The sequence below is a fragment of the Epinephelus lanceolatus genome, chromosome 21, assembly GCF_041903045.1.
Source record: "Epinephelus lanceolatus isolate andai-2023 chromosome 21, ASM4190304v1, whole genome shotgun sequence".
Classification (NCBI taxonomy): domain Eukaryota; kingdom Metazoa; phylum Chordata; class Actinopteri; order Perciformes; family Serranidae; genus Epinephelus; species Epinephelus lanceolatus.
In genome coordinates, this window is record NC_135754.1 from 1,751,923 (window position 1) to 1,767,068 (window position 15,146).

Genomic DNA, 15,146 nt, shown 5'->3' on the forward strand with positions numbered 1-15,146 from the left:
ACTCTCTATTACAGTTTAATTTATCCTCGTCTTTCATATTGCAGTTTAGTTTGGGGGAGTACATAACCCACTGCTCTCCAAAAGATTTTGACCCTTCAGAAATGCTTTGTTAGAACTGCATCCCGATCAGAGCCATGTACTCCTTCTGCCCCTTTATTTCAGAATCTTTAGACCCTTACAATTCATGATATTAATGTTTTTCAAGTATGCGTTTTTATTTAAAAGATTCTCTACTCAACTGAAGAAAATATCCCAGAACAGTTTAGGACTTAATTTGTAGCAAATCCACTTGTTCATTCATTTACCACATGTCAGTCATCAGCTCTCCATCCTCCAAAATGTCTCACTTGCAGATGCCAATTTTCTATTAGATTTAGAGGCACAAAATTATGGAATAGTTTTTCTCACATTGCAAGTAATGGTTGGAACATTTAATTAAAGCTTTGTAGCAAAACATGTAGCCCACTTGAAAGCTTTCTGTATCTCATTTCCAGGTTTTTTTTTTCTTTTTATTGTAATTTTTATGCTTTGTATATTATTTATGTATCCTTTATGACACTGTCATTTTAATTGTATTTGGTAGAGGCTTCAAATAAGCCAATCGGCTTTTTGCCTCTTCCTGCACTGTATTTTCTATGGTATATTTTATTTTTATGTTGTATTTTATTTTATTTTTGTGCAAAAATAAAAAAAACTAAAACCTACTTGGGGTGCAGACTTCAGCGGACTTCACTAATTTAATAACCCACATTGCAATACGAAGGTGACGTTGTGGGTTTTCCATATGCAAAAAAAAACAAAAAAAAAAAAAAACCCAAATCTTATGAATGTGTACAATAGTTATTGATAGTGAGAGATACAGATAGAGATATGTATAAGGCTGTAGAGGGAATAAAAATGTATTTTATTATTGCAGCCTATCAGGCTGTGCAGACTAAAAAAAATGGGTAAAAAACAACAAAATAAGGTCTTCTAATGCATGTAATACCCAATTTATTGAGTTGTAGTCCTGTCCTTATTTACAAACATATCTGTTTTGAACGTGTGTAAGCTGTTATATAGAGATGAATTAATAATTTTTTTTAATCACAAAAAAAGCTATACATGGGATTTATATCTTGACAGATGAGTAGGTACTGTTCATCAACTTATAACATATATATGAATACGACAGCAGTGATAGTTGAATCTTTCCATGGCAACGAGTAAAGCGGTCTTGAGGGCTGTCTATCAGCCACTTGCAGCCCTCGCAGACTTTAGCCCCTTTTACACTGCCAGATTTTCCGCGAATGTGAATTTTCCGCAAGCTGTGAGCGTTTAGACACACAGAGCCGGATTGGCGAGTTGATCCGAGGTGCCCAATTTTCCGCCTTGTAGGGTAGTCATATTGGCGGAACCCTTTTAGTTTAAACAGAGCGAGGCGGCCTTCCGCAACGGGAGGGGCTGTAAAAGACTTATGGGAGGAGCTGTTGATGACGCTGCATGTGTGAGCCACTGGCAGTGGATAAACAGGAAACAGCTGATAGCAGAAATTAGTGAGCAGCTAGTAGCAAGAGGGAAACACAAACCTGACAGACACTGTAAAGATGAGCAACTGGGAAGACAAGGAATTGCGCCCCCTCCTTGTCCTTGCAAACGAAGAGGCCATTAACCGTCAGATGACGGGAACGGTGAAGAACGGGCCGACTTACGAGAAAATCGCCGAAGGACTGACTAGCCGTGGCTCCCCTCCCATGTCACTGTTTACATCACACACTGAGCTACACGTTTTGTTACTTGCTCACGCTCCCCATTGCCCCGAAAAAGGCGCATTCTGTATAAACAAAAGTAGGTAGGCGGCTTTTTGCCGCACTCCCCAATTTAGCTTTTATACTGCCAATGCTGAAAAAAGGCTGATTGGGCTTTCCTGCAAATTTGCACAACTCCTATCTAAAAAGGGCTTTTACGTGATGACAGTAAATACTTTACATACGTACAACTACAGTCCACAAGGACTCAGTCTGCAAATCCAGAGGGTGGACATTTGGATTCAGCCTCAGACTTGACCGCAGCTTGTTGTCACCACCTCCTGCTGCAGCCGCCTGATCTTGTCCACTTTCCAGGCAAGTCGCAGTTTATTTCAAACAAGCTTACTGAGTTATGCAGTTATCCAAACACCCACTCCTGGACTTTCCTCCTCTCACACACATTGGCCTACACTGGCAAACTCACTCCCTCATTTTACATTAAAAAATAAAAATAAATAAATAAAACGCTGGTGCGCTCGCTTGTGGGTAGCACACAATGGAGTACTTATAAAAGATACTCGCACTTAAGAAACCTAATCTGAAGCTCAACTCTGCTAAATACCATCTAATTTATGTGTTATATTTCCAATCTTTTGTCATGTTTAACATTCGCGTTTCAAAGGCATCTGTGTATTGTGATCATAACAGTGCACACTATGCATTAAAATTGTAATTTCTAATAATGACAAGCAATATTTGTGTGCAATCCTTGTTTACACAAGCACTATGAGCAGTCAAAAGCAGGCAGGGCCGGAGTGGGACTCATTTTCAGCCCTGGAGTTTCATGCGTCAGACCGGCCCACTTTAGATCACGACCTATTATAACCTTACATGTTAAGTCTACAATAGAGCACTGTTCTCTAAAGCCTTGTAATTCAGTGTTTTTTTCTAAAATATTTCCAATTCAGTTCAAGTAAGGGCTGCTGACTTGTTGGGGCGCCGGTGGCTTAGTGGTAGAGCAGGCGCCCCATGTACAAGGCTGTTGCCGCAGCGGCCCGGGTTTGACTCCAGCCTGTGGCCCTTTGCTGCATGTCACTCTCACTCTCTCTCTCTCTCTCTCTCTCTCTCTCCCCCCTTCACACTTGTCTGTCTTATACATTAAAGGCTCAAAAGCCCAAAAAAAATCTTTAAAAAAAAAAAAAAAAGGGTTGCTGATTTGTTGATGTTGATTTATTTCAACATGAGTGAACATCTCCAACATTATTCTTTACAACACAACATCCTTTTCAACAATATCAGAATCTATATTCCGTTGAATAAGTGTTCACGGATATCCAAACCTTAAAAATGAAATAAAAGAATAAATAAAAATATTAAATATTAAATTTGAAAAAAATAAAATAAAAGTGTTTTTCACAAACTTGACACATTTGCAAGTCACTTTCACATTCAGGACCCAAGACAGAATTTTGGACCGCGACCCACTGGGTTACAGTTAATGTTGTGGTAAAAGACATTTTGCACCATGAGCTAAGTTGTATACACAGTTGGTGACCTCCTGCCCATGTGGATACTAGAGTGTCTCACATGAAGTTGTGCTTGGGTGAAATAAGGAGCTCTGCCTGATTCAGAATTCATCTCTTTGTCTTATTCTAGCAATCAAGAAATCTAAGCTCGCCACAGTATATTCTTCTAATTTAATTGCATTTTTTTTGTAATTTCTTTTTTATTGTTTTTTCAAACAAACCAAGCAAAACAAACAAATAAACAAACAATAACAATAATAAAAAAATACAACCAATAAGATTCACCACAAGTCGAGAAATCACAACAAATAAAACTACAGCAAGACAGAACAAAGGGAACAAGGACAGAGGGAAAACAATTGAGACATAGATATATACATAAATATGTACATATCTATGTCGATGCCTGATACACAAAAAATATATATGTGCATTATACATATTTTACATAGTACAATAAATTGTACTTTATATTATGTACACTAGTTCACACCTAAGATTGTAACAAAGGGTGCAACTCATCAGTACGTCAGGTTACAGCAGTATAAGGGCCCCATATTTTCATGAGTGTTAAGCCCACAAGGTTTGTCCGATTTACGTATGTTTTTTTTACCAGCCAATAAAAAGTTGTATATAGCCTCATTGTATTTCAATAATACATTGTGTGGTAAGCTTAATGGTAAAATGTAGCTTATGTTATTCATTTTGGGGACTATTATCATCTTTAAGATATTAATTTTCCCCAGGAGGGACAGCCCCAATTTGGTCTTATTCTGTAAAATAAGCTCTATTTTCTGAATTAGAGGGAGGAAGTTGTTCGTCATAATGTCGTCCAGCCATGGAGTGAGCTTTAAACCCAAATATCTTAGGCCAGATGGTTGCTATGTAAATTGCCATCCCTGCCTAACACTAGGTGGACAGAATCTCGAAAATGGGCATTTACTCAGACTTCGACCAGTTTATTTTGTATCCAGATACACCTGATAAGGAGTCAGTCAAAGTGAGGATGTGGGGCACAGTTGTTACTGGGCTTCTAGACAGTAGAAAAATATCATCTGCTTACAAGAGTAGTTTATACTCTTCGCCGCCTGCTTTTATACCAACTACATTGTCATTTCAAGCACCAGAGCAAATATTAAGGGGGATAGAGGACAGCCCTGCCTTGTCCCTCTGTGAAGTTGAAAACGGCGAGACTTTCTGCCATTTGGTACCACAGATGCCTTAGGACTACGATATAATAATTGAACTCATTTAATAAAAGAGGGACCGAGGCCAAAGTTTTCTAGTGATTGAAATAGATATGCCCGCTCCACCCTGTCAAATGCTTTCTCCGCATCAAGTGAGAAAGCTACTGTTACATCTGCCTCATTTCCAGCTTGCCACATAAGATGGAGCAGCCTGCGGAGATTATCAGGTGATGTCCTATTTTTAATGAAACACACTTGAATATGTTTTGGTAGAAAATCCTCCAGCCTCGATGCAGAAATCTTGGAGAGCAACTTAGCGTCAACATTAATCAGTGATACAGGGCGGTAGTTACCACACTGTTGCGGGTCCTGCCTTTTTTACGAATCAAAGTTATTATAGCAGTTTGCATACTATCTGTAAGAGACGCCCTTTCTATTGCATCCTTAAAGACTGTAGTCGCAGGCAAGGAGATCTGAAAAAGCTTTATGAAATTTGGCTGGGAGGCCATCCTCCCCAGGAGATTACCCATTCTGCAGGTCCTTTATAGCCTTTTTAACCTCCTCCAACATAATGTCAGCTTCAAGTTCACATTGCTCCTTATCTGACAAGGTTGGGCATCTCACACTAGATAAAAAGGATCTAATGTCTTCATAATCTGGGTTATCTGAGCTATAAAGATTTTGATAAAATGTGGAAATATGGCATTTATGACGGTATTGTCTGTCTTCAGTTCGCCGCTGTCACTTAGTATAGCTGGTATAATTGACTGGGTGTACAGCTGCTTTGCTCTCTGTGCTAGAAATCTTCCAGTTCTCTCCCCTTGTTCATAATATTTATGTTTGGTTCTGAACAAAGCATATTCAACTTTCTTCTGTAATATGGAATTAAATTCTGCTTTTAGCTTATTTAATTCAAGTAGGGTGGTGTTGTAAGATTGGCTAGAGTGTCTATTTAGCTGTTTGCTCAATAACTGAAACTAGCGATTCTTAGATAAGAAAATAATCTATTCGTGAATAAGAAGTTTGTGGATGAGAGTAAAAAGTAAATTCCCCGTCTGAAGGGTGTGTTACGGCTGTGTATGTGTTCTGTGCTGCTGTCCCTTTTCCCTCCCTTCCTCCACCTGGCATGGAGGAGGTATTTAAGAGCTCCTGTGCCAGCAGCAGAGGGGAGAGGCTCTGGTGTGGGGACCGCTGGTCCTGCTGCCTCTCACTGTGGGATTTTTGTTGTCTTGTCTGCTTGTTTTCATTCTAATATTCCCATGGATTTGATTGTTTTAAAGGTGTTTATGTTGTTATTGCTGGGTCAGTGTTTGGAGTTTTGTTCGCCCCATAGGGTCGCCTAAGGGTGGGGCGTAGCAAATGGGGCCTCGTCCGGGATCTGAACATCCATGAGGTGATGTAAATGTAAATTTTTGTGTGTATCTCGTGGCCTTTTTGTGTAGAGGTCATCTCTTTTGTTAAATTATTTGTGGTTGTTGCTCTGTGTTTAGTTGAAACTTTAGTTTTGAGCACCCTGACTAGGTAGTCACCAGGCAGGTAAGATCTTGCCACTTTGTTGTTTTGCCTTGTTTATTATTGGTGGTAATCCTGAGTGGGGGCATGCTTCAGTATATTACAGTTGGCTGTTTCTACGGTCTTCTGTGATGTACTGAGTTCAGCGTTTAAAGCCGCCTCGAGCTTGGCAGGCCACTGAAGACTAGCTAGGTTAGTTAGCTGTCTTGGTAGGTACGTCAGGGTTGGGGTGCTTCAACAACTTGTTTCCTAGTTTTTAGCACTTTACAGAGCAACTTGGCACTTTACAGAGCAACTTGATAGTGATTTTGTTTTGCTTGAGATGACTAGTTTCTGTTTGGTCACAGTTTTGTGTAGCTGTGATAAATACAAGTGCAGTAACTTGTGGTTTGTAACCGTTAGGTTTGTGGTAACTGCACTCCACATTTGTTGGGTCACTTGTGGGTTGCTGCTTAGGTATAAGTTGGTAAAATTTGTGTAGTGGTTAACTACATTGTGACCATTTTGTTCTGTAGTTGTTGCAGTCCACTTTTTGGTGTGGTCACTTGTGTGTTACTGCTTTTGGGTATTTGTTGTAGCAAATTCGTTGTGACCTTTTTTGGGTTTTGGGATGTAGTCACCCCACAGATCACTGGATCTTAGAGTGGTGGGTGTGGCTTCCCAATTCATCAGGTCCATTTGTGTTGCTGGTATCCTGCATCCTTTACAGTAACTTGTGTGCGTGTGTGGTTGAAGACCAAATGGTGTCCATTTTGTGTTGTGGTAGTGGCAGTTCACTTTTGTTGGATCTTTGTGTTGCTGTCGGTATGGCAGCAACTTTGTAGCTGGTCTACTTGTATGATCCTTTTTGGTATGTGGCTGTTGCACTCCACTTTTGTGTTGGTCACCTGTGTTACTGTTTTTGGTGTTGCTAAATGCAGTAACTTTGTTTGGCATTGTTTTTCTTTTCACCTCATAGTTGTAGCCATTTTGCACCTGGTGGGAGTGGCACCCACTGATTTGGCTACTTGTGCAGCTGCTGCTTATTCTTGAACTTGGTGGCAGCAGCTTAGAGGCCGTTTACACTTACACGGTGATTTTGATAAACGGAGACATCTTCCTTCGTTTGTGCCCTTCGTTTACACGCAAACGGAGATTTCTCCTCTGAAAACGAGTCTTTCTAAAAACTCCGGCCAGAGTGGAGATTTTGGAAAACTCCATTTGCGCGTTTGCATGTAAACTGAGATAAATGGAGATAAACGGAGTTATAGGCAGCCGACATCACAGTATGCGCCAGAACTTGCGCCTATGTCAAAAGTGCGACCTATGTTGCTATGGTGACAATGGATACATGGAAGGCTTGAGCTTCTCGTTACACTGCCACCTACAGGTTTGGCATGCTCTTGTGTGTATATATACACAGGTAAGTGTATTTTTGAAAACGGAGACGGTGAAATGTCCGTTTATGAAAATAGCCAGCCACGTGTAAACGGCCTCTTAGTTGGCCCTTTTTTTTATGATTCGATCTTGTTAGATCCAAATTTGACCTAAGGTGACACCTTATCACCCTATCAGTCCTATTAATCTGTGTGTTTAGTTGTTTATCTTAACATACAGCCTTGGTAAGTAGCACTCATTTCCTCTTACACTTTCAATGAATAAATAGCATTTGTCAATGAACTATGGGGTGTTTAACCGTAATGTATTTACTTTAACTGTCTCAGTACTCGAGATTGACAGTGTGACAAATTATTTATTCATTGTTTAAGGGTGGGGGTGTTATGGCTGTATGTCTTCTGTGCTGCTGTCCCTAAGGAGGTGCAGCACACCTGGCATGGAGGAGGTGTTTAAGAGCTCCTGAGTCAGCAGCAGAGGGGAGAGGCACTGGTGTGGGGACTGCTGGGGGGTATTCCAGAAAGCAGGTTATGTGAAAACTCAGAGTAAGTTAACCCTGAGATGAGGGAAACTCTGAGTTATCTGTTCCAGAAAGAGAGGTAACTGAAACTCTGAGTCAATCACCATGGTAACAGACTCTGAACATAACCTGCTCGCTGACAGGTTTTCTTCAATAAACCCTGAGTTTTTCTCTGTCTCCTCCCTCTTACACGCTGTTTCATTTCCTCACTCATTTAGTCCGTGTCAAAGCTTGTATCGAAGCGCATTAATTAGCAGAGATTTACCGTCTGTAACAGTCTAAATCCTGCTGGATATTAGTTTGTTACTCAGGACTGTCTCAAGTTACTGAATTTATTCACATCAATCATTTCTTTGGACATCATTTTTTGTCTTAACATTCAAATATTACACAGTGAGAAGTCACCCTCAGCTCAGAATCAAACCTCTGTCCTTTTTATATTTATTATTTTTTTATAACACTGTGCACAAGGATCAGACTGTCAGTCTGTTACAGCAGCTCCCAAATGTTTATTGCACATAATGTGTAGGTCTAATTATTTAAATTTTAAAAATCGGTATGAAGCTTTAGACACGTAGTTTCAATGACTAATGATCTCTATCACTGATGTCACTGGTCGCACTGATGGAACATAATTCCTATAGCCAAATATTGGGGATTATATGTTAATATTTCTGAGTGAGCAATGGTGCAGGATGTCTTTATGTCTTTGATCTATAGCCTAGCCTATATGTTTTAAATCTTCCTATTTTTCAGTTGCTGCCTCCTGTGTTTTTCCCCATCAGATTAAATCTAAACAAATATATTATTGTATATAACTAATATAATGTAATGTATCTACAGCCTGATACAGTCAGATTCCACCACTTTATCTTCATTAATTAAATGTAAGTCTGATAAATATTGAATAAAAGGACAACACTGAATAAAACTTTTTTATTAACTTTATGGTTAACTTATTTACACTTTCCTCACTCTGACTCAGGCTCTTCTTTTAAAGATAAACGTGCACCGTGTGCTACACATGCATTAATATCTCTACATCCACTGGATTAAAATGGAGGCACTGTCTTATATTTACCTGTTGCCATGGTGAATCGTGGAGTCGGAGCTCCATTGATGATGGCTTTTTATTGTCGGCTTAACTCAGAGTGAACATACTCAGAGTTGACTGAACTAACTCAAATCAGCTGTTCTGGAACCGGTAACTCAGAGTTTCCCATCTCAGGGTAAATCAACTCAGAGTTCAGGGTTAGACTCCTGGAATACCCCTCTGGTCCTGCTGCCTCTCACTGTGGGATTTTTGTTGTCTTGTCTGCTTGTTTTCATTCTAATATTCCCATGGATTTGATTGTTTGAAAGGTGTTTGTGTTTTTTTGTGGTTTTTACTGATATTTTAATGTCATTTTTAGTCTTGTACTGAGGTTTTAATGTCACTCTTAGTCTTTTATCAATGTTTTGTTATTCTTAGTTTTTAACTCCAGTGTTTCCTCAGTGGGGGCCCTCTGCACTGGGGGCTGTGATTGGCCCTGGCTGCGTTGGCGCTGCCTCGTGGGTTGCTTCGACTGGGTTGGGGGGGCTGCACTCTGCCTTCTTGGCGGTGGTGTGGGCCCCTCTATCTGCCCATGTTGAGGTGGACTCCGTGTTGGTGTCCTGGTGGCCACGGGCTGTGATCAGCTCCCGGTGCAGATGGCTCCCTGCAGTATTGTTTCCTCACCTGGTTGCTCTGCGCTCTGCCACATGTTTTTATGTCTACATCATGACTGTTTGTGGGTGGGTGGGTGTGTGTCTGGGTGGGTGGGTGTGTCTGTGGGGGTGTGGGTGGCTGGGGGGTGGATGGGAGGGGCATTTCTTCTAACCATGTAAAGCACTTTGTGCTACATTTTTTGTATGAAAAGTGCTTTATAAATAAAGATTAATTGATTGATAGATTTAACTCCTTTTCCATTGTATCGATTGCCTTCTGCCTGTGAATGTTGGATAACAGACTTAGACTGACCTTATTGTCATTCAGATACACACCTTACAATGCACATCAGAATGAAAATTTGTTAAAGAACAGATCTTACATAAAACATAACACTAAAACGTGAACACCACATATAGAAAAAACAACAATGAGCCAAAAAAGAACGTGTGGCTCTCCTACTCCAACTAAACTACCATAGTGCATCAGTATGAAAAGGATACCTGACTTGCCTTAGCTCAGGTAACCGTAAAGTAGAATGGGAATGAAACAGTATGGAACCGGTGCATAATAATAATAAACTACGTGTAGGTTAATATCCGAACATACCGATATGGCCATCAATGGTTAAGCAGTTAAGCACTCAGTCTGGATACTGAGTCCTGCGCTGCGAGGAAGTAAGCTGCTACGTCTGGCGAGGTGAAGGTGTGGGTCCTGTTTGCGGAGACCCTCAGAGTTGCTGGGTACAGCATCGAATATGACATACCCATATTCTTTACGGTGTCAAACTGCCGACGCTGCTGGAGCACATCTTGAGAGGGATCCTGGAAGAAGAAGATCCTGTTGCCCTGCTATTCAACTCTCCACGTGGTGGGCTCGTTCTAGCTCAAATCCCGAATTCACGTCAAGACCCAGTATATCAGTGAGTATGGTGAGCGAGAAACCATGTAGGTCCTGTTTTTCGGCATTTTCAGGTATGCCTGTCACATGAACGCCATTCCGCCTCCCTGCGTCTTCCAAGTACGCAACTTTCTCTACCGTGGTTTTAAGTGTTTCCAGGCCTGTTTTTATGCTACTCACATCTGCTGCAATCCCTTGCAAGAGACCTTTGATGCTGACAAGTTCAGATTTGGTGTCCTCAGGTGTCCATTGAGCTTGTCCTCCTCCATTATGTTTTTTAGGTTGTCTTGTTGAATGAGGTGGACTTTGCTTCGGGTCTTGCGACATATTTGTTAAAAGCAGTTTCTGAGACTATTTTAGCAAAGTTTAATCCAGTTTTGCAGCTGACGCATGGGGGTAGGATAGCTTAGCTGAACAGTGTCACACCTCACCATAAGTCCAATTTAATTAAATTTTTAAAAAATTGTTGTAAAATGTGTACTCAATGTTTTTATGGTCATATGACATCGAGTTAAATGCTCAATAACCAAAAAACATATGTTAAACTGAAATTCCTGTCAGACAAGGGTCATGTGAGACATTCATTTTGTGTCTGGTGTACTCAAAATTTGTGTGTTACTGTATTGTACTAAACTAAAAGTTTACACTGCAAGCCGTTTCCAAAATGTTTTTAAATTGAGTGAGTGAATTGGGGTTTATATATATATGGCTGTATAAATCTTACTATGTTTTGGTGCACACCTTTTTCAGCTTTTGTGCCCATGAACATTTTTAGCATGGATCCTGTGCACTGGTTTATGAATCAAGTCTCTGGACCCCCAGAGTTGGACAAGTAGAGTACTACTCTACTTGTATCTGCAGCAGGCCCCATCGCTACCACTGTTTATGCTGTCTGATTTCATGTTTGATTTGAAACAACAAAAAGATGACATAACTTAGGTATTTAGTTGTTACTGTGTGGTGGGGTTCTCATCTCTTACTCCCACACTTCCTTCACCGCAGAAGAGTTACTTTACCGACAGTATATTCAGAATGGATCAACCATAAGAGCTTTTTTCTTCTCAGTTTCTTCCCCCTCACTCACCTCTTGAGCATGTCCAACTGCAGCCTGAGCTCCTCCTGCCTCTCCTGAGTTTCTCTGGCTCTCTGCCTCTCCAGCTGAGCAACCTGCATACAGAGCTGGTTCAGCTCTCCCTGCCTGCGAGTGACAACAGTCTTTCAGTATCAGCCGTTACTGTTCTCTTTGTACCTCTGGATTTAATACAATGGATTAATAAGGTTCCATAAAGTCCCCCTGTCTCTTATCAACACAATGCTTTATTTCATGTTGAGGTGTCTGAGGAAATTAAATGAACATACTACATGTCTTTGATTTTTTAATTTTTTTTATTCTTTGTATGAACCCATATTCCACTACAAAACAGAATGACACCACTGTATAGCGTGTGCTACCTTAAGCGTATGCATATTACATATCCCATAATTTAGTATTGTAACCCTAATCACATTTAAGGCTGCAGCTCTGTTTTTTTTCTCTCAGCTGTTGTCCCCCACACATTCATGCATTACAACATAAATAATTAACTTTAAGGATTTGCCCTCTTAAGGGTGGTTTTTCAGCTATCATGTGAATCAACTGTGCTTTATAGTTTATTTTTACTCTCTATTTACTTATTTACTAAGTACAGACATAGCAGAATGTAGCAAATTGCTTCCTTATGCAATTGTGTGTTATATACAAAGGGGTTTTGAACATAAATGAACAGTTTATAAAGTAATACTGGTGGTGGAGTTGGAATAAGAAAACAGTTGATGACTTGAAAAAATGTGGTTGTTAAATATAGCTGTGGTTCATGAGGTAGAGCCAATCTTCCATTACTGCAAGATTGGAAGTTTTATCCCTGGCTTCTACTTTACACTTTGCGGTAAACCCAAACTGCTCCCGATGGTCAGGCCAGTGCCTTATATGACAGCTCCACTGTTAGTGTGTGTGTGTTTGTGAGAATCAATGTCCTACTGAGGTTGAAAAGAAATAAGTACGTTCATTTACCATTTTATGTCTAGCAAACTAGAATTTTCGCCTCACGGTTGTATGCCTCTGCAAACATGTCAAGTTGCACTGACAGTTTACATGCATGTCTGTAAAAACATTGATGCTTCACACACATCTTCCTCCTGGTAGCACAGAAGTTCTGTACATTCAGCATAGTTTCAAGGTAGACACCCAAGATTAGTGTCACCAGTTCAGTATCTGACCAAATGTATCCCCTTCTGTTCATAAGACATGACCTTGAATAATGTCCAGAAATGTGTTTTTGCAGAATATTATGAAATCGCAGTGAAAGTGGACGTCCACAAGCCCTGTGCGCGCAAAGCTCAGATTTTACAACCGCGCGCCAGTGACTGCTCGGCATGTATTTTTCACATCGCGGGGATTTTTCACGGACATTTTTACAGGAAACTACAACGCGGAAGTGCGCTCGACTATGAAAGCCTGAATGACTACGGACATTCCTCGCGGAGTCTGCTCTGCTTATAGTACGCCCGAGTATGTTCACTTAGTCAAGGATAAAGTATCAGCGTAAGCCAATCAGAGGCAGCGATTGCATTCCGTACACAAGCGCACAGAGAGAGAGAGAGAGAGAGGGGGAAAAAACACACGACTTGTCGACTCCTCCCAGGGGATGTCGACTTGTGCCACTGACATCGACACGTTAACAAATCAATTTTTCTGTTAATGCCCTAGTGCAGAGGCATAAAAATACACTCAATGAGTTGAAAGATCACCTAACTGCCTCCTCTGACTATCTTAAGAAGAGGAAAATTCAACTTTGTGTTTTGTTCTATTTTGCGTTTTGTTCATTCGTGATCTTGTTGAGGTGACTATGAATAAACTGACAATTTATGTACATTTTCCTTCTGATGTATATGAAGCACACATTTGTTTTTCATATTCTTGTTTTTTTTCATTTAGCATCATCATTCTCAGTTTTGCAGATATGTTCTTATTTTCCATTTTAATCTAATCTAAATGTCACACATGAACGTTACCTTCCATGAATTTGGATTGAAGAGGGTCAGATGAACTGTACCTGTTGTGTTCCACAGTCAGAGCTCTCGCAGTTATGACATCATATCTCTCTAGCTCTCTGTCTCTTTCATCCAGGATGGCCAGGTTGAACTGGAAATCTTCCCTCAGTTGCTGGTAACGTTCTCTGAAAAAAGGACACATTACAAAAATAATAAATCGTTTATCACTGTGCTCTGAAAGAAAGACAGGACCTTATTTAAATCAGTCAAAGGTCAGCAGGAGGGTTATTCAAAAGGAGGGGGCACAATAAGAGAAGGCCCTGCAGCCTGCTGACATCTTATTAACTGTGGGGACAGACAGGGGCCCTGCAGAGTGGACAGCATATAGGGTTGAGGAAATCACTCAGAGAGGAATGACGGTGTCTACTATTTTGTAACTCATCAGAAGCAGCTACCCTGCTCACTGCTGTGAATGTGTGCTTTGTGCTAACGTTGACCGCTTTTGGCTGCTGAACAAGAGGCTGTAGCCACGCAGCAGCTCTCGTGCCCTGGTTCAGGGGGTTTGTGCTGTGCAACCACAGACAGTATATGCTTCAACTCAGGGGTCGACCACGTTACTGTATTACTGGGTTAGCTACTAAGGAGTCTGTACCTGTGTGGTGGCTCACTCTTTTGCTCTCTGTGTTTCTATCCACCACTTTTTCTCACCTTCACTCTCATAATTCACAGTGAAACCAAAGTGGCTCCAAACACCAGGGGCTTCATGTACAAAGACTCGCATGGATTTCCTGTTGAAACATGGCGTACGCTTAAATCCAGAAAACGTCGTACGCACAAAAACGATGTATGAATCTGTGCATACGCATGAATCCAAGCATATTTCCTTTGTACATCCCAATCAACGTGAAATTGAGCGCACATGTTGGAGTACCCGACCCCTGTCCACGCCCCCATTTAAATATGCAAATCATATTTAAATTAGCCCTGCACCTAAGATTCCCCTCTCTGCACGAACTAAAACAAAAGATTGAGTTAGACGGGAAAAAAGAAAAACTTCACAGACTGCGAATTAGAGACGCTACTCACTGAAGTGGAGGCACGCAAAAATTTACTTTTTGGCACGCTGTCCTCCGGCATCAATACTAAATGCAAGAGGAGTGAGTGGGAGAGTGTGTGTGAGGCTGTCAATGCTGTAGGGTCAGAAAAGCATACACACGCAGAATTAAAAAAGAAGTGGTCCGACATTAAGGTGGATGTGAAGCGGAGGACGGCTGCCCACCGCCAAAGTGTGGCCAAAACAGGCGGGGGGACAGGAGAGGAGGAGCTCACCCCATTTGAACAGAGACTCGCCGCAATTGTGGGTGACACTGCTCTCTCAGGGGTAGTGGGAGCACATGTGGGTGACTCAGATTACCCCCAAGGTAAATACTTATACATCTGTGTAACTTACAACAAATGTGTTAATATGGGTCATATAATAGCCTGCTCACAGCCCTATAAGATAGAGGTTCATGCATAAATGTTGTATATATGGTATTATTTGGTTTGAAATAAATCTTTTGAATTTAAATTTAAACATGCCAGTAAATCAAAGGTGTGTTAATTGTTCATGTGTCTCTGATGTGCACATCACTCTGAGGACTAATTGTTTTCACATTTATTTATTATAACAGTTTCCCAGCA

The 15,146-nt window shown here is 40.8% G+C and overlaps 1 protein-coding gene across 8 annotated transcripts in view; it reads right to left on the bottom strand.

Moving 5' to 3' along the window:
- Positions 1–15,146, bottom strand: part of ccdc57 (coiled-coil domain containing 57) — a 142,335-nt gene that overhangs the window by 113,002 nt on the left and 14,187 nt on the right. For 7 of the 8 annotated variants that reach the window (XR_013488400.1, XM_078163413.1, XM_078163411.1 and 4 more), the window contains 2 exons: positions 13,526–13,648; positions 11,518–11,631 (listed from right to left, as the gene is read on the bottom strand). Coding sequence is in view for 7 of the 8 variants with exons in the window: in XM_078163413.1 (XP_078019539.1) it covers positions 11,518–11,631; positions 13,526–13,648 (237 nt within the window). In the remaining variant the exon portion in view is untranslated. The remainder of the gene's footprint in view (positions 1–11,517; positions 11,632–13,525; positions 13,649–15,146) is intronic. The other variant, XM_078163414.1, reaches the window with a different exon arrangement.